The sequence below is a fragment of the Triturus cristatus genome, chromosome 7, assembly GCF_964204655.1.
Source record: "Triturus cristatus chromosome 7, aTriCri1.1, whole genome shotgun sequence".
NCBI lineage: Eukaryota > Metazoa > Chordata > Amphibia > Caudata > Salamandridae > Triturus > Triturus cristatus.
Genome location: NC_140590.1, coordinates 19877682 through 19902927, shown reverse-complemented (window position 1 = coordinate 19902927; position 25246 = coordinate 19877682). Strand labels below are relative to the sequence as shown.

At 42.4% G+C, this 25246-nt stretch overlaps 4 protein-coding genes across 4 annotated transcripts in view; 3 read left to right on the top strand and 1 right to left on the bottom strand.

Moving 5' to 3' along the window:
• LOC146808704 (uncharacterized) overlaps positions 1-25246 on the top strand; it is a 509741-nt gene that overhangs the window by 413487 nt on the left and 71008 nt on the right. The window lies entirely within an intron of this gene.
• Positions 2538-5685, top strand: LOC146808706 (uncharacterized). The gene has a single exon (XM_085614217.1). The coding sequence runs from the start codon at positions 3247-3249 to the stop codon at positions 5683-5685; it is 2439 nt and encodes an 812-aa protein (XP_085470343.1). The 5' UTR covers positions 2538-3246.
• LOC146808705 (endogenous retrovirus group 3 member 1 Env polyprotein-like) lies at positions 13497-16626 on the top strand. The gene has a single exon (XM_085615516.1). It carries the CDS (start codon positions 13497-13499, stop codon positions 14970-14972), a length of 1476 nt encoding a protein of 491 aa, XP_085471642.1. The 3' UTR covers positions 14973-16626.
• The window catches only part of LOC146808703 (phospholipase A2 inhibitor and Ly6/PLAUR domain-containing protein-like), a 198820-nt gene continuing 190441 nt past the window's right edge, over positions 16868-25246 (bottom strand). The window contains exons 4-5 of the mRNA XM_085615518.1: positions 18461-18610; positions 16868-17175 (exon numbers count right to left, since the gene is read on the bottom strand). Of these exons, the coding sequence (XP_085471644.1) occupies positions 17048-17175; positions 18461-18610 (278 nt within the window). The 3' untranslated portion in view covers positions 16868-17047. The remainder of the gene's footprint in view (positions 17176-18460; positions 18611-25246) is intronic.

Below are 25246 nucleotides of genomic sequence, written 5' to 3'. Positions count from 1 at the left end.
ATTATTGTTGTTGTTGTTGTTGTTATTGTTGTTGTTGATGTTGTTATTATTGTTGTTGTTGTTGTTGTTGTTGTTGTTATTGTTGTTGATGTTATTGATGTTGTTGTTGTTGTTGTTGTTGTTGTTGTTGTTGTTGTATCAAAGGTCTGTGCCTTCATTTAGTTAATATCCTGCTTGCTAAAAAGTCATGTAGTTGATTTTACATTCCAACAGAACGCTCTCTCTGATGGGTTTAATTGTGCGAAGGACAGTCCTTACTCAACAATACCCTGTCTGTAATGGGGACTCACCACCTGTAAAGAGTACATTCTTCTCTTTTTGGCATTATGCATGCAATGAATGGCTTCAGTGTAGCATGCCATGATTAGGGAATTGTTATGCGATGGGGCACTATGTTAGCAATAAAACAATTCTCCTGGTTTGGTTTTTGCTGTGTTCACATTGTCTTGCATGCTGGTGTGACACCCTTCCAGGCTCTTAATCACATGATATCAGCACATTGGGCCACAGACCCGTCCCCGACACTCCTGAGATGGTAGACACGCCATCCTGTGGCGAAAAATGTGTTTTGGGTCCACTTGCCCTTAGTGGAAACAGGCTCTGTCCTGATCAGAAAGGGTCTGGCTCACAAAAGGTGACAGCAAATATTTCATTTTCTAAACAGGATTTCTCTCAGAGCATCACAACAATCATAGTTTACCCTGCAGTCCTCAAATTCATAACAATTGTACATGGAGATTTTTCAATGGAGTGAACATTTGTACGCACAGAAACTCTGCTGTTGTGTTCTGCATGTGTATTTTGGATTTTCCCAGATGTTTTGATGTCGGTCTCCGATGGAATTCAAATTTCTCTGGATTCGTCTGAGGGCGAGGCTGGCGCGGAGTAAGGACGATTGGTTGGCGCGGACTTTCCTCCATGAACGGATCTGTTGGTGCATCGCCTACTGCGACTAAATATTTACCAGCTTCATCCCTTTTCCGTGGACTCCCTTCAACATATGCATTATCACAATAAGGGTTTTACATGAAACACACGCCAGCATTCATGTAACATGTATGCAATGATTCTCCCACTATCTCACACATCCCCTGCCTGCAGTGGGCGCACACCAGCACTAATGTTACTAAGGATTATTCCATTTCCCCCTGAACCTCCTGCTTTACAGAGGTGTTTAGTTTGCCTTAGAGGCTTATAAGGTACATTTTAAATCTGTATGTTGTTATTGATTTATTATGTTATTAATTTGACTTTTGTTTTTTAATTAAGTAGAAAGATCATCACATGAAAACACATATTAATTAATTTGATTACACAGAAGAAAAATCAAAACAGCAACCAAAGCTGGTGAAAATACATTGAGAAACCCTCATAAAATTCAAATGTCCGAAGCAGAATAAAGATAGACGGTATCCTTCCCTGATGATTTCCTGTTGATTAGTCAAGTGGCGATTCATTGTAGTACAGGAAGCGCAGGTGACAGGACACAGGATACCTGGTCACCACTGCTGCTCCGCGCGAGCGGGCAAACATGTTGAAATCTCTGAAAGGTTTTGTGGCGCCTATTCTAGTGGCATATCGCCTCTCACAAAGCTTTGCCTACTGTAGCTTACGTAACTATGAGGCAAACAACGGTGCAGCCCTCGATTTCCAATTTTGTAATATTGATCATCTGACGGCAACAAGGCAATGACTATAAACTCTTGCTCCCGCAAGTATATCTAAGCTTTGCGACCCTGGTCAGAATAGACCCCAACTGAATCTGAGCATAGGTGAGCTTGGAGATGCAGATACACTGTTGTTAATACCGGCAGATGATTTCACTAAATTTCTTACACCTCCTGAGTCCGCCTCTGCTTCCCCTTGTGCAGGTAATGGTCAACTGCCAGAGTTTGAAAATGGCCTCGGAAAGGTGTTCCTGCGAAGTAAGTGACCAGTGAGGAGGAAAACTAGGAGGAGATTGCTGTGGTACTGTAAATTTCGGAACCACTTATTTTAACATGGTTCTACCATGTCGAATTTGGTATCAGCGGACCGAGAATGATTAGGATACTATGCACAAGCATTTGTGTCATATTCGAGTGACGAGATCTCCTGAAATCGGAGTTTCTGTCCTCAAACTCGGGTTCCATTTTAGAACGACAGCCATTTTGTGATTGCCCTCACATAGGCCCAGAACTAAAGCCAAGCATGGGTCTGAAGGACACGCACACCTTCGTTGACTCTTCGGTGACCTGGGCAAGCTGACTCCACTGCCTGAAGCCAAAACCTGTTCGGCCAGTTCCTTTCCCAGTGGCCGAATGAGATTAGTATCAAGGCGCAACATATCGTAAAACCCTTTGATCACACACAAACCATGGTTAATCTTCTACACACCTGTCCCTGTTTCCTTCTTTATGACTTGCTTTACAAGGAGGAGGTGCCCGATTTTATTAGGGGTCTGTCGATATCTGATGAAAGTAATGAGCCTTGCCGGGTAATTGATTAAGGGCTGGACAATGGGCTTGTCATCGTGACTTTGCTTTTTCTTTGTAGCGAAAATATGTTAATGGTTAACTGTAAAATAAGGAATGTTTGCCTAAAGCATAATATTTTGTATAAAAGAGAAGGCTGGCTTTGTAAGGTTGAGCAGTCTCCTGAGAATATACACCGTGTTGTACTTCTAGGATACCTGTTACTGTCTGCAGCCAATAAATACGATCTTTGACTTCACCTAGAAGACTCTGTGTTTCTGTAGTCTGAAACAGGAAGAACTCGAAGTCTTTGGGTGTGTTCCCTGGCACCGCTGGGTTCCAAAAAACCCAGTACTTCAGTTGGCGCCCAACGTGGGGCGATTTCAGCGGTACCGGTCCAAGCCAGAGGTTCGTGAGGAGCTTCGTGTGAAAATTCTGGAGGAAGGCCGCCACTTCATCGACCCCTGTATGTCGACGTGGTCCGAAAGTCTTTGCTGCGAGGTTCCCCGCTTCCCGACGGCTACGAAGGACTGTTGCCCTGACTATCGCCCTGTTTTGGACCCTTGATGATTTGGTAGAGCGAAACGATAGACGAGTCATCTGGTGACGTCATCGATACCTCAGTTAAGTATAAGTGGAGCGTCTCCCAGTCCTTAGTTTGGTTCTTAGTTTGGTATCCCCTAGGGATCTTTGATTTGGAACTTGCAAGTACCAAAGCCGAAGGACTCGTGTATTCACGAGACTATCGTATTCGATAATCCTTTGAAGTTTGAAGCTAGACTAGAAAGCGAAGATGCCTGGTCTTAGCGGACTTGGAAATTTGTTTTGTCTTGGTTGTAATAGGGATTCCCGATTGGAGGACTCGTGTCCGGTTCCTCCGATTGGAACTCCAACCTATGAACTATATATGAAACATGGCATAGGCCCCCTCGCATATAATGAAGTATGGATCCGATACACCAGGAAAGATGGTGTTTTAAAGTGGCCCCAATATGGTAGTTTTGACACAGCGATTCTGGATAATCTGGAGGTTAAACTTTTTAAGAAGAAAGCCCGGCCGGCAATGTTTGACTCTTTCCGCCTATGGCGTAAGGAAGGCAAACAGAAGGAAATTAAATTAGCAAAAAGAAATAAGAAAGAAAAGGGTATCTCGATAATGCAAGCTGCTTTGCAATTTCAAGATAATGAAGAAGAACAGATGAGTGAGCAGCTGCACAGGCAATGTAAACTAGTGATCGATAAATGTTATCCAGTTTTGCCGCTTCTTCAGCAAGATGCGTCAAAAGAAATGGAGAAAGACCCTTTAATGTCACACTTGTTGAATTCACCACCCCCTTATGTGCAGAGTGCTACAGCACCTCCGCAACATTTAATTGTGCAACCTCCGGTTATTATGCCTCAAATTCCTCCACAACCGCCAGCTCCTCTTCAGTTGGCTCCTACTCCTATGACGCAGCCCCCTCAAGGGCCGCCGACTTTGCTACCTGCTCCACCTGTACTCCCTACGACTTTGTCTATAGAACCAACCGCCTCTTCTGGTGTTCTTCCCGATACTGCCTCTACGTCTGCATCTGCATCTACCTTGCCTCCCTCTGTTTTTCCTCCTGTTCTTTTGTCAACTTCTCCTTCTATGCGACAGAGAATGACTGATACTGTTGCTAGTCTTATATTTCCTCTCTTCGGGTCATCTGGTGTGACCCCTGATTCTAAGCGTAAGCAGACGCGTAGTCAACTACCTGATTCTCGAGAGAAAGCAATGTTTGACCGTATGGCGCGTAAATGGGTTATCTACCCTTCAAGGTATAATGTGGAGTCTGTTATGGATGTCTTCCATCAATGGGAAGCACCGAAACAAAGATACGTTTTTGACAAAATGTGTGTTTTCCTTTGTGAGGAATTGGAGGATAATGATTTGGAAGCGAATCCGCAGGATTTGTGCCGTGTACGATTTGAATTTGAAAAGGGTACGATTGTGGGTCCCGATGTTGAGAAAGCAGTTGCGACATTGTTGTCTTTTAGGATTGAGGGTCCTTCTCAGTCACTGTTTGAACATGACTCCTCTGATAAAAAGGTGAGACAATACCCTATGAGAGAAGTCCCTCCGGTATGGAAGGACGCCGTTGCGGCTGATGCCGCTCAAGGTATTTCTGCTATGCCAGCTCATTTTCATCGTGTTTGGGTACATGTTCCTTGGAAGCGATCTGAAGTTTTAGCCCTTAAGCAGACTTTGCCTGACCCCCGTAAAAACCCTGCAGGATATTATAAGGAATTAGCACAGACTGCAGACTCATGTGTTATGAATTTAGCTGACATAGACATGTTATTTGGGAATGTTGTTCCACAGCCTTTGTGGGGAGTGATTCGCAATACAGATCACGCGCAAGAGCTAGGCGACTCATGGGCTAACATTAGTGCTGCTAATGATAGACAAGTTGGTGGTGCCAAGACTGAGCCTTTGGTAGCAGAACTCCCTGCTAGAATTATCACTTACATGAAAACTTTAATGCCCGCGATGCGTGTGAATTGGGATAAACTGTCTGCGTGTAAGCAGAAGAAAGATGAAACAGTGTCTGATTTCTTCACCAGGTTTGAGGAAACGTTTATCGACCACAGTGGTCAAGATATGAGTACTGAAGGTGGTCAACGGTTGTTTGTTGACAAATTTGTGCATAATTTGCTTCCCGAGCTGTGTAAGAAATTGAAAGATTCAGAAAGTTCTTGGGCCGTTTCCTCTTCAGCACAAATATTGGCTACTGCACGGTACTATGAAAATAGGGATAAAGATGAGAAGGATAGAGCAGAAAAGAAAACTAATGAATTAAAGACGAAGGTTCTTTTACAACAGGCTTACCCGCCACGTGGTGGTCAACTGAGTAACTATCAGCAACCTCAGCAGTTTCAGAGAAATTCGCAAAGGTTCGAGTTTTCTCGACAACGTGTTCCTGTAGGTCCCAATCAGTGTTCATATTGTAAAGAAGAGGGTCATTTCAAGTATAGTTGTCCTATTTTGTTACAGCGCACAAATGGTGCTTCTGGCGCAAGAGGTCGAGGTGTTCAACAAGCTACCAGAGGTAGAGAACGTGGAAGTTTCCACCAGAACACGCATCCCCTTCCATCTCAGAATTCAATGAATAGTTTTGACCAACAAAATAATGCGCCTGGTAGGACGGCTCAGTACTATGCTGACGATTATTATGAGGAAGATGAGAATATGGAAGGTAATGATTGCTAGGACAGCCATAGACAAAGAGAGGGAGTTGTTTGAGTTCCAGTAGATCAAGGTGGACCGTATGTTAAGGTGACTACATCAGGTGTGTCAGAGCCTTTTCTGTTGGATACTGGTGCTGCAAAGAGTTCTATTATGCACTCAAAACTCCCTGGCGCGCCTTTGTCTGGCAAGATGAATGTTTCAGTAGGTTTTTCTGGCGCCTCGGTTAGGAATCCGATTTCCAGCCCTATGTCCCTTTCTGTTGGACCTTGTGAATTGGAAGCACCCCTTATCCTAACGACAGGTTGCGGTGAAAACTTGTTGGGAATAGATTTGTTGAAAAGATTGTATGCAACACTATATTGTTCTCCCTCAGGAGTACAACTTACACTGGGTAGGAAAGTGATCTCACCAATGTATTTGTCGAAGGATAAACTTCCAACCGAATTGTCGTTTCTTCCTGATGTCCTTTGGGCTACTGGTCCTAATGATGTGGGCCTTTTGGAAATACCAGTCAGAAGAATAGAGTATGCAGTTCCCCAAAACAAGGGGAGAGTGAGAGTGTGAAATAGAGACCGTGTGTGGACGGAAGGGAATTCCTCTAGTCGGAACTAGGGTCCTCACACACCCAGCAAGCTAGGTCTCATGCTTCATCATATGGACCTGCTCCTCGTCGGGACGGCGCTGCAATCCCCGACGGGCACCCTTGAAGGGGCTCTTTAGCGGAGATCTTTTGTTCCTGGCCGTATGATGTGGTGTGTGTGTGGGGTCTAGTGGTGTAGATGTGGATGTGTGTGTGAGATTAAAACAAGTTGGACAGTCCACGAACAGGGCTTTATTGAGAATGGCTATCCACTTGATTAAAAAAACAAAAGACAGAGTGGCAGCTGACTGACGTTAAGGTTCAGCTAAGCTATGCTCTTCTGTGATGGTCAACATGTTTCATGCCTAATGGTCTGATGATCCGTGGCAATTCTTCAGGACCTAATTTATAAAAACTATCTACACGATATGGGAAGTACAATAGTTACCTGCCACGTGTATTGAGGGACAACGGTCTCACCATGTGTAAGGGGGAACCTGAGTGGGTTTGTATCCCTGCTTCAGTCCGTATTCGTTGCGCCACCTGCAGCACCAGACTCCTGGTGTAGTCAAGGTTGATGCAGGGACAGGCCGATAACCTACCCTGGCGCCGCACGAACCGGGAAGCCTTTTGGAAATACCACCATACGTTTTAACATTGAAAGCCGATGTTAAATTGCCACGCATTCCCCAATACAAGATCTCTAGTGAAGGTGAAAAAGTGTTGCTAGCGATCATTTATGATTTAATTGAAAAAGATGTGATCGAAGAGACAAGAGGCAACGTTTGCAATAGTCCTGTTCTGCCTGTTTTGAAACGTACTGACCCTTCTCAGCCACCTGTTTACAGGTTTGTGATTGATCTTAGAGAGGTCAATAAAATAGTTGTGCCCCAGTTTCCAGTTGTTCCTGATATCACTGCTCTATTGACTATGATTCCAGCTTACGCCACCTGGTTCTCGGTGATTGACTTGAAGAATGCTTTCTTCAGCATCCCGATTGCCGAGGAGAGCAGGGATATTTTTGGTTTCAGTTTAGGAGGTCGAAGCTTCCGCTTTAAACGCGCTCCTCAAGGCTACTGTGAAAGCCCATCAATATATAGCCAGGCTTTAAAAACACAGCTTGATGCAATTGTTTTACCTGATGGCGCTACCCTCATTCAGTACGTCGATGATTTACTAATCGCCGCAGATACTGAGGAAATTTGTAAAGAAGCCACCTTGTCGTTGTTGCGTCATTTGTCTGATTTGCATCACAAAGTGTCTCTTTCAAAACTGCAATATTGTCGACAAGAAGTGACCTACTTAGGTCATCTCTTATCGAAGGAGGGAAGGAAACTGACCCCAGAAAGAATTCAGGCAATTGCAAAGTTCAGTGTGCCAAAAACACAGAGAGAAGTACGTGCTTTCTTGGGCATTACAATGATTTAGATAATAGTCGTGCACAGCTCCAAGGTAATCTTTAGGTTAAAGGCGTAAATCGTGCTCCTTCGTTTACTCCCTGCTTTGGAGTATGTGCTATGAACTGAGGAAAGCACTAGCGCTGATCAGTGCTAGTGTCACAAAGGGCACTGATTTTTGGTGTGCTGGATTCACCAGCAAATTTTGATCAATAAAGTTTTCCAAACTTGAAGTTGCTCTTCATTGCAGTATTTTATTCATACTTATGAAGATATATTCATGAAAGTATTCAATAGTTTATACTTGGTATTCAATTCCTTTTACAACAATCCGTATGTTCCCAACAATCCATATATTCCTATTCCAATGCATTTCGGCCTACTGGCCTTCATCTGGGAAATCTATGAAACAAAGAGTGGTATCTATCACTAATAATTCTTCAAAAACAAACAATGTTTAACTCACTAAATCTTTGTCACATATTATCTAGCACCATCAAGTGATATACATACTATGCTACGTGCGACAATTGAAGTAGCCATTTACATTTACGCGTATGGATTATTTTTCGTTGTTAAAACCAAATACATGCGTGTTTTTTCTGTTGTTAACTGGAGCCTAGTAACATTACAAATTAATCTCGCAGTCAGATTGGCTAGCGCAGCGCGTTAACTAACAAATATTCGTGGACGCTTTAAACCAATTTTAGCGGTTCTAGTGTTAAAAAGGTTCAAGTTGCCTCGAGTGGGCTGCAAGCATTAAACGTAACGTGGTAATGTTACTATTTCAACTTACAAACAGGTTAAGTGGCGTGGCACATTAGCCAACAAATGTTTGTTAGCGCTTAAAGCAAATGCTCGCGGTTCCGATATTAAATAAGTGCAGGCTGCTTCGGGTGGGTTACAAGCATTTAAACGTTCTTACCGAATATGCAGGAAAATGAATTCTATCAGCGCTGTAAGCAGAATGTTCTCAACGCGATGCAAGTTGGCGTGTGACGCGTGTGGGCTGTACTACGATGTTTTAAAGTCGCGCATGTATCAGTTAAAGGGCCAGTGTCTATATGTGTGTTTCATACTGAGTAATACTAACACTTAATGACAACGATGATATTTACAATATATTATACCACGGAAACAGTGTATCATAATGTACAATTAACATAATCATGACAGAATATTAATGGATTTATAAATAACAACTAAATTCAGTTCTTTCATTTATCCCCTGAGGACGCAGGGTTTGCAAGTGGAATATCCAGTGATTTTCACGTGTCAATAAAGTTTTTCTATTATCTCTCTCTTCACTTTTTTCCACAATTTCCAATATACATGCTCTGATCTGGTTAATCTGATGATTTTGTTCAATGAAATGGTTGGCAACCGCTGATTTAAACACTTTTGTTCTTATATTACTTTTGTGTTCAGTTAATCTTGTTTTTAGTTTACGTTCAGTTTGTCCCACATAGGCTTTTCCGCATGGGCATTTTAGCATATAAATAATGTTTTTTGTGTCACAGGTACCATTAACCAGTAGCTTGATTTTGTTGCCCCGCATGGGGTGAGTGATGGTGTTACCCTCCATGATATTGTTGCAATTACTACAGTTTCTGCATGGGATAGTGCCTTTAAAGGTTATTAAAGGTTTTGTGAGAGTAGGTTTCTTTATGATTTCACCGAGATTTTTAGCTCTGGTAAATGCAAATGTGGGTTCATCCTGGAAGATGTTATTGAAGTCCAGTTCTGTTTTGAGCATACACCAATGTCTTTTGATGATTTTCTTGAATTGTGGAGTGATAGTAGAATATTTACTCACGCATGTGATTTTAGTTGTTTTTACACTTTTTTGAGAAGAGAGTAACATCTGCCTGTTCTTGGCTGTGGCTCTTTTGTGGGCATCCTGTAACACCTCATTTGGGTATCCTCGTTTCTTAAATTTGTCAATCATGATTAGTGCTTGTGTCTTGGATTCCTTCGGGTCTGAGACAATCCTTTGTACGCGGAGTAATTGTGAATATGGTAAGTGTTGTTTGAGAGGGGTAGGGTGGAAACTTTGGTAGGCAAGCAAATTGTTTCGATCAGTTAGTATTACTCAGTATGAAACACACATATAGACACTGGCCCTTTAACTGATACATGCGCGACTTTAAAACATCGTAGTACAGCCCACACGCGTCACACGCCAACTTGCATCGCGTTGAGAACATTCTGCTTACAGCGCTGATAGAATTCATTTTCCTGCATATTCGGTAAGAACGTTTAAATGCTTGTAACCCACCCGAAGCAGCCTGCACTTATTTAATATCGGAACCGCGAGCATTTGCTTTAAGCGCTAACAAACATTTGTTGGCTAATGTGCCACGCCACTTAACCTGTTTGTAAGTTGAAATAGTAACGTTACCACGTTACGTTTAATGCTTGCAGCCCACTCGAGGCAACTTGAACCTTTTTAACACTAGAACCGCTAAAATTGGTTTAAAGCGTCCACGAATATTTGTTAGTTAACGCGCTGCGCTAGCCAATCTGACTGCGAGATTAATTTGTAATGTTACTAGGCTCCAGTTAACAACAGAAAAAACACGCATGTATTTGGTTTTAACAACGAAAAATAATCCATACGCGTAAATGTAAATGGCTACTTCAATTGTCGCACGTAGCATAGTATGTATATCACTTGATGGTGCTAGATAATATGTGACAAAGATTTAGTGAGTTAAACATTGTTTGTTTTTGAAGAATTGTTAGTGATAGATACCACTCTTTGTTTCATAGATTTCCCAGATGAAGGCCAGTAGGCCGAAATGCATTGGAATAGGAATATATGGATTGTTGGGAACATACGGATTGTTGTAAAAGGAATTGAATACCAAGTATAAACTATTGAATACTTTCATGAATATATCTTCATAAGTATGAATAAAATACTGCAATGAAGAGCAACTTCAAGTTTGGAAAACTTTATTGATCAAAATTTGCTGGTGAATCCAGCACACCAAAAATCAGTGCCCTTTGTGAAACTAGCACTGATCAGCGCTAGTGCTTTCCTCAGTTCTTGGGCATTACATCATACTGTAGGCAGTGGATACCGAATTTTTCTTTGCTGGCCAAACCTTTGGTAGCATTAACCTGTAAAGATACACCGAATCCCATTCCATGGTCTGAAGATTGTCAGAAAAGTTTCTCCGAATTGCGTAATGCATTGTGTTCGGCTCCTGTGTTGGGTACCCCCGACTACTGTAAGCCTTTTACACTGTATGTTCATGAGAAAGAAGGTTGTGCATTGTCAGTGTTGACACAGTCTTTTGGAGACAAACAGCGTCCATGCGCGTATTTTTCGTCGATTTTGGATCCGGTAGCTAAAGCATTGCCGAGTTGCTTGAGGGCCACAGCGGCGGCAGCTCTTTCTATTCGACAGTCTGCTGGGTTAGTAATGAATAACATGTTGATTGTGATGGTTCCACATGCAGTGGACACGTTGTTAAACAGGACCAAGACACAGCACTTAACTAGCGCTCGATTGTCAGGTTATGAGTTGACACTGTTAGCGAGTCATGTGCACATAAAGAGGTGCAGTACGTTAAATCCAGCCACGTTATTGCCGATTCCAGTAGAGACAGATGATGTTGAACAGCATGATTGTTTTCTCAGGACAGAAGAAGAAACGAAAGGGAGAGTAGATCTTAAAGATACTCCTCTTGTAGAGTGTGATGGTACCTTATGGGTGGATGGTTCATGTTTCAAGCTTGCGAATGGTGATATGACTGCAGCATATGCTGTCACGACTTTGCATACGATTGTTGAAGCTGCACGTATACCACATAATTCAGCTCAAGCAGCAGAGTTAATTGCACTTACAAGAGCGTGTGTGTTATCGAAAGGAATGAAAGTGACCATATATACCGACAGTCAGTATGCATTTGGTGTGGCCCATAGCTTTGGACGATTGTGGAAAGAACGTGGGTTCCTGACTTCGCATGGAGCTAAGATTCAGCATGGTCAGTTGGTGAATGAGCTTCTTGAGTCACTGACCTTGCCGCTACAAGTCGCGATTGTGAAATGTAGTGCACACAAGAAGGTCACTGATGATGTTGGTCGTGGCAATGCATTTCCTGACGAAATCGCTAAAGAAACAGCAAAGGATGTGAAGAATCGAATGTATGTTGCAGGCCCTGCAAGATGGGTTGGTGATGTTGGAATGTGTGAAGACACGATAGAGAGTGTGAAGTCCCTTCAAGCTTCAGAGAAAGAATTGAGTATGTGGAGAGAAAGTACGGGTAAATTGGATGAAAATGGTTGTTGGATTGACTTATCAGAACATTAGCGATGGTTGTTACCCGATGCGTATGTACTTGCAGTGGTGACAATGGCCCATGGGATGGCCCATATCAGTGTGAAAGGGATTTGTAAGTTGTTGGCCCCAGTATGGCAAAATGCTGGAATTCCTAAATGTGCAGAGAATGTGGTCAAGAATTGCATGGCGTATCTGAAATACAATCCTGGTAGGGGAACCCCAACTCCAGCTGGTCATTTTGCGCCTCCAACGTATCTGTTCGAGGTCTTGCAGCTAGATTTCATCCACATGGAAAGGTGCAACAATTTGAAATACGTACTCGTTGTTGTTTGTGCCTTTTCAAGGTGGGTAGAAGCATATCCCTTAAAAGACAACACTGCCTTGTCGACAGCTAAAGCCCTTGTCAAAGAATTCTTCCCCAGGTTTGGAATGCCGAGAATGGTCTGGAGTGATAATGGGAGTGAATTTGTGGGTCGAGTGATGAAAACAGTATGTGAAGGGCTAGGAATACAGCAGAAATTCCACGCTGCAAATCACCCCCAATCAGCTGGACTAGTAGAGCGCTATAATGGCACTCTAAAACTAAAATTAGCAAAGAAACAAGCGAGCTCTGGTCTTAAATGGCCTGACGCTCTGCCTTTAGCACTCCTATCAACAAGAATGACTGCGCATTCACGAGTGGGACTTAGTCCCTATGAAATTGTGATCGGCCGCCCAGCCAACATATGGGGAGTGCCAAGGCCGACAAAATTCAGTGAGATCGAACACCCTGTACTGCTTGATTATCTGTATAAATTGACGGCTAAATTGCGTGTTTTACACCAACAGGTGCATGATACTCTGCCTCAGGTCTCTGAAGCTCCAGGACATCCTATCAATTATGGATCATGGGTGTTGGTCAAAAACTTCAAGAGGACAAAGAATGATGAGCTCCGTTGGACCGGCCCCCACCTCGTCCTTCTCTCAACGAGATCAGCTGTTCGAGTAAAAGGGAAAAAGAACTGGATCCACGGCGTTCACTGCAAGAGGGTCCCTTTGCCTTTGCCCTACGACCAGTGGGTCCAGGAGGGGATCGCTGACTCTGAGACTGAGATTGTGCCTCGTTTTCTGCCTTTTAGCGATGCACGTGTAAACGGAACAATTTCTGAGAGAGAAAGTGACAACATTCTGCAAGAAGCTGTGCCACGGTCAATTCGATTAGACACTACAGATCCTGAACTCTTGTTCCAGAACCAGACAGTACCTGGAAAAAGCCGTTATAATTTGAGGCCCAGAACTATGGACAAATAAAAATTCTTTTTCTTTGCTATTTTTGAAAGTGCAGCTCTCTCATCTGGGAAACTTTCTTATTTTTGTTTTTCGAACCGCCATCCGGGTTCAGCTGCAGGGTCGTGGTTGCCCAAGTCTTTGGAGTGCAGCTGAAGACGTTAGGTTGACAGTTCTGGTCGGTCTAAGGGAGTTGCCCTGGACTGACAGAAGCATTCCTTAGCATAGAACACCCTACCACCACGAGCAGCGTTTAGAGAAGATGGAGTTTTCCGAGAATGAGAGACCTGCCAAACAGATGGATTTCAAGGCCAAAATGTGTATAATGATGACAAAGAAACGATTTTTAATATTATGCATTTTCATGTTGCTTAGCGTAATGACGTTTTTAATAGGATATGTTTTATTCTCTTTTCAAGTGACATTTGCACCCACTACACAGCCCATACCTCTTTCTACTGTTTCCTTGCATTCTTTTCACCCTCTGCCTGAACACGAGTCTTCTAGAAGATTAGAATTCGTCAATAATTCATTCATTCAGCTTTTACACCAACACCAATTAGTAGTGAACACAACTAACTGTTGGGTGTGTGGTCTTATGCCCCATACTACTGAAAAAGGTATCTCTTATCTGGTCCTGCCTTTCAGCCATAATGGTTCTGTGTGGGCATATAGAGCGATGTTCATACATGCTCATGAAGCCAATCCCCTACGTTCTGTGAAGGATAATCCTAAGAATAGTGCTCTAGTTAAGGGTATAGCAGATATGATTAAGGAAGATATTTCCTATGAGACTATCCCGAGAGATGAGACACTAGCATATATTGGATGGAACATAACAGGATATGGAGCTACTCTGAGTGGGAACCAGCGGGCAAAGAGATCCTCCCCGATTTGGATTGTACCCCATCAGGGTCACCTATGTCTGCAAGGTAAAGGCAAGAATCCCCGAGCTCAGTTAGGGAGAAGTATCTGCGCTGAAACATATGTTTTTGCGTCTCAGACTTCCCCTTCGTTCCTGGCAGCTAAGGGCACCTACTTCATTTGCCATGACAGAGCGTATACATGGTTGCCCCCTGATTTCTCGGGCACATGTTTTGTTTCGTTCCTGTTGCCTCCCACCTACACGACCGCGGCAGATTACCATAAGACAAGGATAGTCAGAGGTGTCATCAGTCAGGATGACACTGCAGGACAAACGTTTGGAGATTTCGTGAAGGGTTCTCTGCCGTTTTGGGGTCCTATGGTTAACAGCAGGAACATAAGGCAATTGACAAGGGTGGTTGAATCCACGGTAGTTGAAACCGCCAGTGCCCTTAATAATTTGACTGCTGAGCTCCAGTCGGATCGCCTTATGACTCTTCAGAACAAGGTCGCATTAGACGTCATACTTGCAGACCGAGGTGGGGTATGTAAAGTGATCCAATCAAGTTGCTGTGTTTTCATTCCAGATAACGCTCCGACAGTTTACCAGGCCATTTCCAAACTGCATAAGATTTCCGAATCTATTCGTGTGGATGAAGGAGATTGGTCATTGATGGGGTGGTTCTGGGAACTGATATATGCCTGGGGATGGAAGATTCTGATAGTCATTGGGATGATCTTAGCCTTTCTTTTCCTGTTCTGTCTGTGTGTACAGTGTGCTCCTGCTATATGTGGCCTCTGTGCTACATCGTGTGTAAGGAAGCCTGTATCAAGAGACGAGCTAAGTAATAGGATGATGCTACACCAACATCTCCACGACTTTATGGACATAGACCTAGACTCAGACTAGGGTGAGTGTAGGTTATTTGCCTATGTAAGGGCAAAAGGAGGGTCTGTGGTACTGTAAATTTCGGAACCACGTATTTTAACATGGTTCTACCATGTCGAATTTGGTATCAGCGGACCGAGAATGATTAGGATACTATGCACAAGCATTTGCGTCATATTCGAGTGATGAGATCTCCTGAAATCGGAGTTTCTGTCCTCAAACTCGGGTTCCATTTTAGAACGACAGCCATTTTGTTATTGCCCTCACATAGGCCCAGAACTAAAGCCAAGCATGGGTCTGAAGGACACGCACACCTTCGTTGACTCTTCGGTGACCTGGGCAAGCTGACTCCACTGCCTGAAGCCAAAACCTGTTCGGCCAGTTCCTTTCCCAGTGGCCGAATTAGATTAGTATCAAGGCCCAACATATCGTAAAACCCTTTGATCACACACAAACCATGGTTAATCTTCTACACACCTGTCCCTGTTTCCTTCTTTATGACTGTCTTTACGAGGAGGAGGTGCCCGATTTTATTAGGGGTCTGTCGATATCTGATGAAAGTAATGAGCCTTGCCGGGTAATTGTTTAAGGGCTGGACAATGGGCTTGTCATCGTGACTTTGCTTTTTCTTTGTAGCGAAAATATGTGAATGGTTAACTGTAAAATAAGGAATGTTTGCCTAAAGCATAATATTTTGTATAAAAGAGAAGGCTGGCTTTGTAAGGTTGAGCAGTCTCCTGAGAAAATACACCGTGTTGTACTTCTAGGATACCTGTTACTGGCTGCAGCCAATAAATACGATCTTTGACTTCACCTAGAAGACTCTGTGTTTCTGTAGTCTGAAACAGGAAGAACTCGAAGTCTTTGGGTGTGTTCCCTGGCACCGCTGGGTTCCGAAAAACCCAGTACTTCATTGCCACCGCTGGTGTGCTACCCTCCACCTTTTTCAGGAAAACTGGGGTACCTGCAGCACCCTCCTCGGGCAGCAAAAAGCTGGGAGCAGCACTCCCGCATCAGCAGCGCTACCCCAACCTAAGTCCACGCACGTCTTCCAGCGAGGCAGCTACTGCAGTCATGGCGACAAGCAATGACTCTAACTGGATTTTGTCTAATTCACCAAGTACCCAATCATCAAAGGAAACTGAGCAAAGTGGACAACCGCAGCCGCAGTGAGCAACAGATGTTTCTGAAGTTGTAGCAGAACATTAACTCCCCTCTTTGCTGTACATATACCTCTGGTGAGCTCATCTTTCCTCTGCATAGATCTCCTCACATCACATGCATGATCGAAGTGGCCAACTGGATAAAATCCAACTGCTTTAAACTGATCTGAAACAAGACTAAAGTGGTGGTCTTCAGGAAAAACACCTGACCATGGGACCCCACAGACCTGTACCCACTTGTGCCTTGCTCACAAGCAAGAAACCTTAGAATCTCATCACAGACGACAAACTGAACATGGCCTCCCAAGTCAATGCAGTAGCCTCGTCCCGCTTGAAACTCAGGGATGATAAGTCTTCTATAAGATACAAAGCCATAGGAAGATGAAGATCCCCTGATATCACTCCATACATGTAAATCACCTGAGATCCCCTCAGTCCATCACAATGCCCTCATATCCCCTGTGTACATATACCCCCTACAGTCCCTCTATCCATAGGTTCTTCTGTTAATGTAGATCAGCCAATATCATAACAGTATAAGTAGATCCACTCGGAACCCTTCGCCAGATCTCTCGAAATTCATCTGCATATAGAGATTACTTAATAGTCTTGTGTACCATGTGAAAGCCCTGTCACCACATAGTTCTAAAATGAATGAATGTTGAGTGCCCATCTCTGAGGTAAATACCTGTCTCACAATATTGGTTCACAACATTAGGCCAATACATACCAGACAACCACGTGCAATGCGTGTGTGATTCTTGCAAAGAAATATTTGAATGCCTTTATTAATAGATGCAAAAAGTACCCAGGAGATAGAACCACCACCATCTTCCATAGCAAGGAATAATCTGGTCTTATGGGGACTCGTCTGGATAAGCTTCAATCAGTAACCCCGCGCGAGGCTGGACTTCAATGGTCTGGATGTCATCATTATGTCATCTGGCCCTTGGTGCAAGACGCGCTTTGAATTTCGGTGACCAGACCTCCTGGAAGCTCCCTAATTTGGTCACAGCCCTCGGAATTTATGCAGCCAAAAGTGGCCTTTTTAAGAGACTGATCTGTGGAAAGACAAAATAAAGGAGTAAAAGAGGTGGGACAGCGTTGCATCAAGTACTCTCACGTGCTTGAGGTGCACTTCAACAACAGATATAGGGGCATATCAGCAAGGAGGCGATATAAAATTATCGCTGCTTTTGCGTCCGTTTTCAGACAAAAAGCGGCGATAATTTTATCACCTTATCAGCAAGGTCACGCTATCGCGTGAATCCTTGCATTAGCTCCCTTTCCCGTAACGCCCACATTTGCATCTCTAATGAGATGCAAAGTGAGCGTTCCATCCCAAAATAACTGGAGAAATGTGGCTAACCGACATTTCTCCAATTATCAATGGGCACGCTAACAAGCATAGCGATAAGAAAAGTAACGCAACCGCAGTTATCGCTACTTTCCTTTCGCCTGCTTCAAGACTGACTTAGCCATGATATCCTATGAAAGGTGGATATCTTGGCTAAGTTTGTGAGGCCCTAGCAACAAGCTATCGCCAAACTTTGTGAGATTATCACTGGATTTCCAGCGATAATCTTACATTTGGCAGTTAGCGCTAGGATTTTTATCGCTTTTGAGATAAGCGTTGCCGAAAGCACGCTATCTCAGCGATAAAATTCCACGTTAGCCGGCGATAATTATCCTAGCGCTAAGTGCGCTTAGCGATAATTATCGCCGGTCCTTGATGATATGCCCCATAGTGCCTTGAGAGCCAGGGGAGGAAGATGAATTGTGGGAGCATGATAATGCAAAATGCACCTCATTGTTTAGGAGAACGTTGAACAAATCTTTGATGTGGGCATAAGTGTGACACTGTCTTAGTGGCATGTCTCCGCCAATCATCATAGTAAGGAGAGGTACTGAGAAACACGCTGATACCATATTGCCACTTCAAAGATTTAATATTATTTTGGTAAAACTCTATTGTATTACCTGTCAGTCTCAAGATGAGGTATATGAGCCATAAGTACCCTGATGACATGGGTTCAACGCCCATACCCAGGTCTACGCCTCAGCTGCCCATCCCAATGTTGTTACCCTTAATTCTAGTCTCCTTGGGGGACAGTCCCTACCCCGAATGACTTCTGTTCCACTATAGACATCGCAAATGGACTGGGTTCTGGAGCACCTTGTTAGCCTGCTATTGCTGCCGAGAGTTTGGGAAAGGCCGGATTACCCCAAAAATACAGGTATAGATGTTTATGAGAGAATTGGGCAAATGGGGAGACTGTAGCGTAAGATACAGAGCGACAATAAAACACTGTGTGTGCGCGTGAGCTTCACTTGTGCCCTACGTACCTCCGGTGAGGTTCACTACTCCTCTGAAGGAAAGGCATAAGGTCTCGGAGTCCGTGCACTGCAGCGTCTTCCAGTCGTCACACTCAGTGCTGCCCATGTTGGAACAGGATGGGCAGGACACACCGTTAGGCCGGTCCTCTCTGGCTGGAACTGCGGAGTCAAAAAGAACAACTGTGAGTGAAACCATGGGCATCCTCGTGGGAGGAGAAATCGGGGGAGCTTTGAAAAGACCGATGGCCCTACAAGCCTGGAGGTCTTGGGGCAGATACGCATTGAGGCCATTGGTAGGTCACCAGGGGTGTCCCTCGGTACACATAGCCCTATTGATTAAATACAAAATACCCTACACGTTTCTGATTAGTCATTACTGTAAAACGTGTGTTTAACTAAAAACGTCAACCTGTGCTTTGCATGAGTAGACACTAGAGGAACCATCACATCTGGACACTTGGGTCCTCAGTCCTTCTTCTTCCGTCAAACACATCATTTTTAATGCAAAAATGTAGAATGTTCTTACCATGTGAGCACCCTACTTAAAATATAGGTGTTATAAAAAATATACATTGTTTCTGTGTTAGTGGCTGTTGTGTATTATGTAATGTTACACATAATTTGCTCTTAATGTCAGCAAAGTCATTTATTGTGGTCTTCAGGCTGAAGGTAATGTGATGTCACTTCCTGGGAGGTTTCAGTGTCAAATTAAATCAAATCAAATCTTTATTTTGAATCCTAGAGAAACTCCTATAAAGAACATGGCAGGAACACAAGTCACAAACCTACATCAAGGATAAAAATGCAAATAACTTCAGAAGTGAATAATGCTCATAAAAACAATACATGCGTGTGTATGATCATAAAAGGTCAAAAACAATCACATGTATTTCTAAGAATTCATTGATTTGCACACGTGAGTGGCACATTTTAAATAGCAACCAATTGCGAAACACTACATGTTAGTGGAAAACATGGGTAAAAAGTAAAGTGCAGGACTGTGCTGGTAAAAACCTTTTAGTTTTAAATTTGGTATTAAAAATGTATGCCTAGGATATACATATTATTTACAACAAAAGACAAAATGTGTCAAAGTCTGAGTGGAAACCTCATCACTGGAACACCATAAAATTGACGCCGAGTCATATTGACTAAGAGGGAAACACAACTGAGTGATGGTAGCTGGCCAAAAATTGGCCATCAATAGCATTTCCCATACACTTTTTATCTAAGTAGAGATCCAAGCCATCACAAGTGTGAATCATAACATGGCCCCTAACAATGTTTTTAAAAATATTTTTCCTCTTTGCCCTACAAAAAAGAATAAACAAAGTTTTCATCACGCATCTGCATTAACTATCAGGTGTGAGTAAGTCAATGGGTAAACTTCATGTTTCCATAGTATTCTTAAGGGTCGATTCCGATCTTTTCCAGAAAGCATTCCGACTGAATCGGTTCTGGAATGCTTTCCGGATGACTCGGATCAGGGGAGTTCGACTGAGCGATTTGCATGCATCCGGATACGATTCAGTCGGACTTCCATTGACTTCAATGGGAGCCTGTGTCGGGAACAAGAGCACAGGCTCCCATTGAAGAAAGAGGTGGCTGGGAAAAATCGTGCACCCTGTGGCAGGCACCCCATGGTGCCTGCCACACTTTGCATGGTCTGAAAGGCGGGACCCATGGGTACCTCCACGGACCCCATTCGGGAGGCCCCGGATGATGGGGGCATGCTAAGGGCCCCCAAAGACAGATTCAGTCAGCTGATTCGTTCCTGACAAACCGAATCAGAACGGCTGTCCGAATCTGTCATTGTAATAGCTCGCTCGGAAACCGTGTCCATAGAGCTGTACGAATTGGTTCCGAAAAGGTAGACCTATAACAATGTCTTTCGGAACCGATTCGGTCAGCCCTAACAGTTTCTGGGCATCGTAATCGGTCACTCCGAACAGGATACAGCTCAATCAGAAACATGGGCTCCGTGTCGGATTCGGTGAACCAGAATCTGATTCAGAGGCCTTCCGAACAGGATCGGAATGGGCCCCTTAGAATAATTTAGCCATTCAATTTTGTGGCTCTGCTCGTGGGATAAGCAGTTGGTAATGACCACTTGGTTGAAAGTGGCCTTTTCATTTTCTTAAATAAAGATCCAAAGAAGGAGCGGTGTTAACTTGATAGAGTCCTTGATCTATCAAGAGGCCCAACTCCTCATGCATGCAAATGTGTAACCTAGATGGTGTCTACAGAAGCGATATTCCTCCTGCTGCCTTTTTGCACATTTTGATAACTCCATTTAGCTGCCCCATAAGATAAAAATGGAACTTGCTTGTGTTTGTATATTTTGAGGATAGACAGTACAGATTTATTTCTCACCTTTCTAGCTAGGTCAAAAACGGTGTGCAGTCAAAATATCAAATTTTTTGTATCGACCTACAATAATATCAAGTTTTTAATATCGTAGGCACAGAATATCGATGTCAAGAATATCGTTGACCAGAATATCGACCTTAAGGTAAGTAATATTGTTTTTTTTATATCGAAGTAAGTAATATCGTTAGCAAAAATATTGTTGTTAATAATATCGATATTTATATTATTTTTATCTATTTTAGTATGTAGTTTTTTAAAAATGTCGCAATGTATCTTCAATATTTTTAAATATATGTATTAAATGTTTAGAAATTAGTAATTTTTTTTAAAGTAAATTTTGCGTTTTAATATCAGAGCGGGTTGTGGGTTTATAGGGAATAGGGTGGGAAGTAATTTAATTATAATTAATTAATTTATTTTATTTTATTGTTGTTTATTATTAATTTATTGTTAAATAATTATTAATTGGTTATTAATTTTTATCAATTGATTAATTTATTATTATATTAACAATAATTATTTTGTATAAATTTGTATTTATTATTAATTCATTTATTGTTAATTGATTGTTAATTGGTAATTATTTTTTATTAATTGATTAATTGATAATTAAATTAATTATGTTATTTTTTATATGTAGCGGGTTGTGGGTTTATAGGGGAATAGGGGAGGAAGAAATGTAATTACAATTAATTAATTATTATGTTTTTATTTATTGTTGATTATTAAAGAATTGTTAATTAATTATTAATTGGTAATACTTTTTTATTAATTGGTTAATTTATAATTATATACATTATTATTACTTTATTATTATTTTTTTTATTGTTATTGTATTGTTAATGAATGTATTGTCAATTTATTATTAATTGGTAATTAATTTATATTAATAGATTAATTCATCATTTAATTAATTGTGTTTTTTTATGTGTAGTGGGTTGTGGCTTTATAGGGGAATAGGGTGGGAAGTAATTTATTATAATTAAGTGAATATTAATTTAATTTTATTGGTATTTATTATTTTTTACATTAATTATTAATTTGTTATTTATTTTCCAAAAATTATTAAATTAATAAGTATGTTAATTTAACTCCTACGCTATCCAAAACTTTCCCTACTGTTGCACTCACTGGAGTGGGAATAGTAATTGTTACCCCTACTCTATTCAACACTTTCCCTACTGTTGCACTCACTGGAGTTGGAATAGTAATTTTTACCCCTACGCTATTCAACACTTTCCCTACTGTTGCACTCACTTGAGTGGAAAAAGTAGTTTTCACCCCTACGCTATCCAACACTTTCCCTACCGTTGAACTCACTGGAGTGGGAATAGTAATTCTAACTGCTACGCTATCCAACACTTTCCCTACTGTTGCACTCACTAGAGTGGGAATAGTAATTTTCAACCCCTAGGCTATCCAACACTTTCCCTACTGTTGCACTAACTGGAGTGGGAATAGTAATTTTAACTGCTACGCTATCCAACACTTTCCCTACTGTTGCACTCACTGGAGTGGGAATAGTAATTTTTACCCCTACGCTATCCAACACTTTCCCTATTGTTGCACTCACTGTAGTGGGTATAGTAATTTTTCTTTTACGCTATCCAACACTTACCCTACTGTTGCACTCACTGGAGTGTGAATAGTAATTTTTATACATACGCTATCAAACACTTTCCCTACTGTTGCACTCCCTGGAGTGGAATAGTAATTATTACCCCTACGCTATTCAACACTTTCCCTACTGTTGCACTCACTTGAGTGTGAAAAGAAGTTTTTATCCCTACGCTAGCCAACACTTTCCCTACTGTTGCACTCACTGGAGTGGGAATAGTAATTTTAACTGCTACGCTATCCAACACTTTCCCTACTGTTGCACTCACTAGAGTGGGAATAGTAATTTGTAACCCCTAGGCTATCCAACACTTTCCCTACTGTTGCACTAACTGGAGTGGGAATAGTAATTTTAACTGCTACGCTATCCAACACTTTCCCTACTGTTGCACTCACTGGAGTGGGAATAGTAATTTTTACCCCTACGCTATCCAACACTTTCCCTATTGTTGCAGTCACTGTAGTGGGTATAGTAATTTATTTTTTACACTATCCAACACTTACCCTACTGTTGCACTCACTGGAGTGTGAATAGTAATTTTTATACATACGCTATCCAACACTTTCCCTACTGTTGCACTCCCTGGAGTGGGAATAGTAATTTTAAACCCTACGCTATCCAACACTTTATCTAATGTTGCACTCAGTGGGGTGGGAATAGTAATTGTTACCCTTATGCTATCCAACATTTTCCCTACTGTTGCACTGTTTGGAGTTGGAGTAGTAATTTTATGCCCTACGCTATCTAATATTTTTTGTAATATTTTAGCTAATGTAGTATATAATTAATTTGAAAAAGATTACATTTTTTTTATTTTATTTATTTGTTACATATATTTATTACATTTTTATTTATGTTATTGTTTAATAAGTAAGTATATATATCATCTATTATATGTATGTGTTTAATTTGTTTTTACATTATGGGGCCGATTCCGATCTCGGTCGGAAGGGCACCGAATCGGGTTCGGCCGGAAAAACTACGAGCCGTATGCGTGTTTTCCGGCCGACTCGTACAGCTGTACGAGCGAGCAAGTACGATGCGAGCTACATGAAATTCACCGACCGAGTCGTTTCCGGGTCCAAACCGCTCCGTACGTCTCGGTCGTAAGCTAACCGTGGCGTACAATGGATGCGATTCATGACCGAACCAGTACGATGCACGCGTCAGACAGCCTGTGTGCCAGAGTGTCCGGCTCGCAAAAGCTCCCTGAGTCAGACTTTGGGGATCCGCGTCGGACCCCCTGAGACCCACAGCCCTATGACTTGGACACAGGGGGAGACCTATGGGTCTCCCCAGCACAGGCATGTACGGTGCGGGTGGCACCGACACGTACCCACTGTAGGGGGCGCACTTGTTCGGGACGTACCCATTCAGTCAATGGGAGCCCATTACGCGTCGTGCGACCAGCTCCCATTGACTTCTATGGGAGTCCGACCGAACCGAGTCCAACAGCATACGTGCGCATCGTACTCGCTCGGTCGGACTGTAGGGGTCCGGCTCGGTCAGAAAACACTCCGGAACCGACTCGGTCGGAGTGCTTTCCGACCCGGATCGGAATCGGCCCCTAAATATATATATAGTAGTTATAATTTTTTAATATTTTGTAATATATTTAACTATGTTTATATCAATTATATGTATTATGTACTTTTATTTTACATTATTTTTTTGACTTAAATAAAAAACGATATTTTTAATAATGATATTTTTGACATCAATAGTTTTTTTCCTGTTATTTTTGTACTTGCCTTAAAGTAGATAGGATGTCGATATTCTTAACCTCGATATTCTTGCTGCGATATTTTTGTAGGTCTATATTCTGACCTTCTATATTCTGTCAGTGATTCGTCAAAAACAACCTCCTCAGATTGCATACAACAGAGACACCTGTGCGACACGCAAGATCACCAGAAGCTCCGGCATCTAAGGTCACCTCATGATTCGAGAATTCAGGGACTCTTCTAATCGTTATTTTGCTTAACCTTGTGTCAATGATTACCACAGTAAAGTATACAAAAACTGTGAGAAATGTATACTTTTTTATGTCGAGCCTAGCACAGTGCGCATGCGCTGCCCTAGGGGAAGGTCTCTTGGAATTACTCAAGCTTTTCTGAAAACTTGTGCGTGTGTGTTTCGATTTTCCATACATTGTATTGGCCTTTACGTGTGGCTTTCAAAAATGAAAGCACGCAATTGGCCAAAGGCGGGTGCATGTACCACCTTTTCCAGTAAATGTTTCCTCCCATGGCATCCAGCTTTCAGGAGCGAGCAGAGGCGTGCAGGGTGCCATCTGTTTTGGGTCATGTTACGGTCGCCCTCACTTTCGCGGCTGCGCGGCAACGCTTGTCTCAAATGCTTTTGTTCCCACCTTGCTGCAGTGTGTTTGGTGTTGAAATGACTTTCACAGTTCTTACTTGGTAATTATCGGTCACTTTCCTCCCATCAGTGTTTTTCGCAGTCTGGTGCTCAGTCTGTTTTTTGTGCACTCTAGTGATCAGTCACTCCCGCTGCTTGTGCTGCATGCATGAATGATGTGACACTCTCTTACTCCTTCTTCATGCAATCTGTAGTGCTCACCAGGCACTTGTGCTCAGTTTCCTTTGTTCAGTCTGCAGTCATAAGCGGTCAGTCTCAAACCCTTCCATTCTCAGTCAATCTTACTCCTGTTCTTCATCTGCTCTGCGGCCTTGATAGGACAGTCGAACTCTCCTCTGTCCATGCTCGGTAATGATGATGTAGCTTCTCCTATCCTTGCCTATATTACCACTCAGCTTATGTTACTCCTTTCCCTTCTCGAGTCTTCA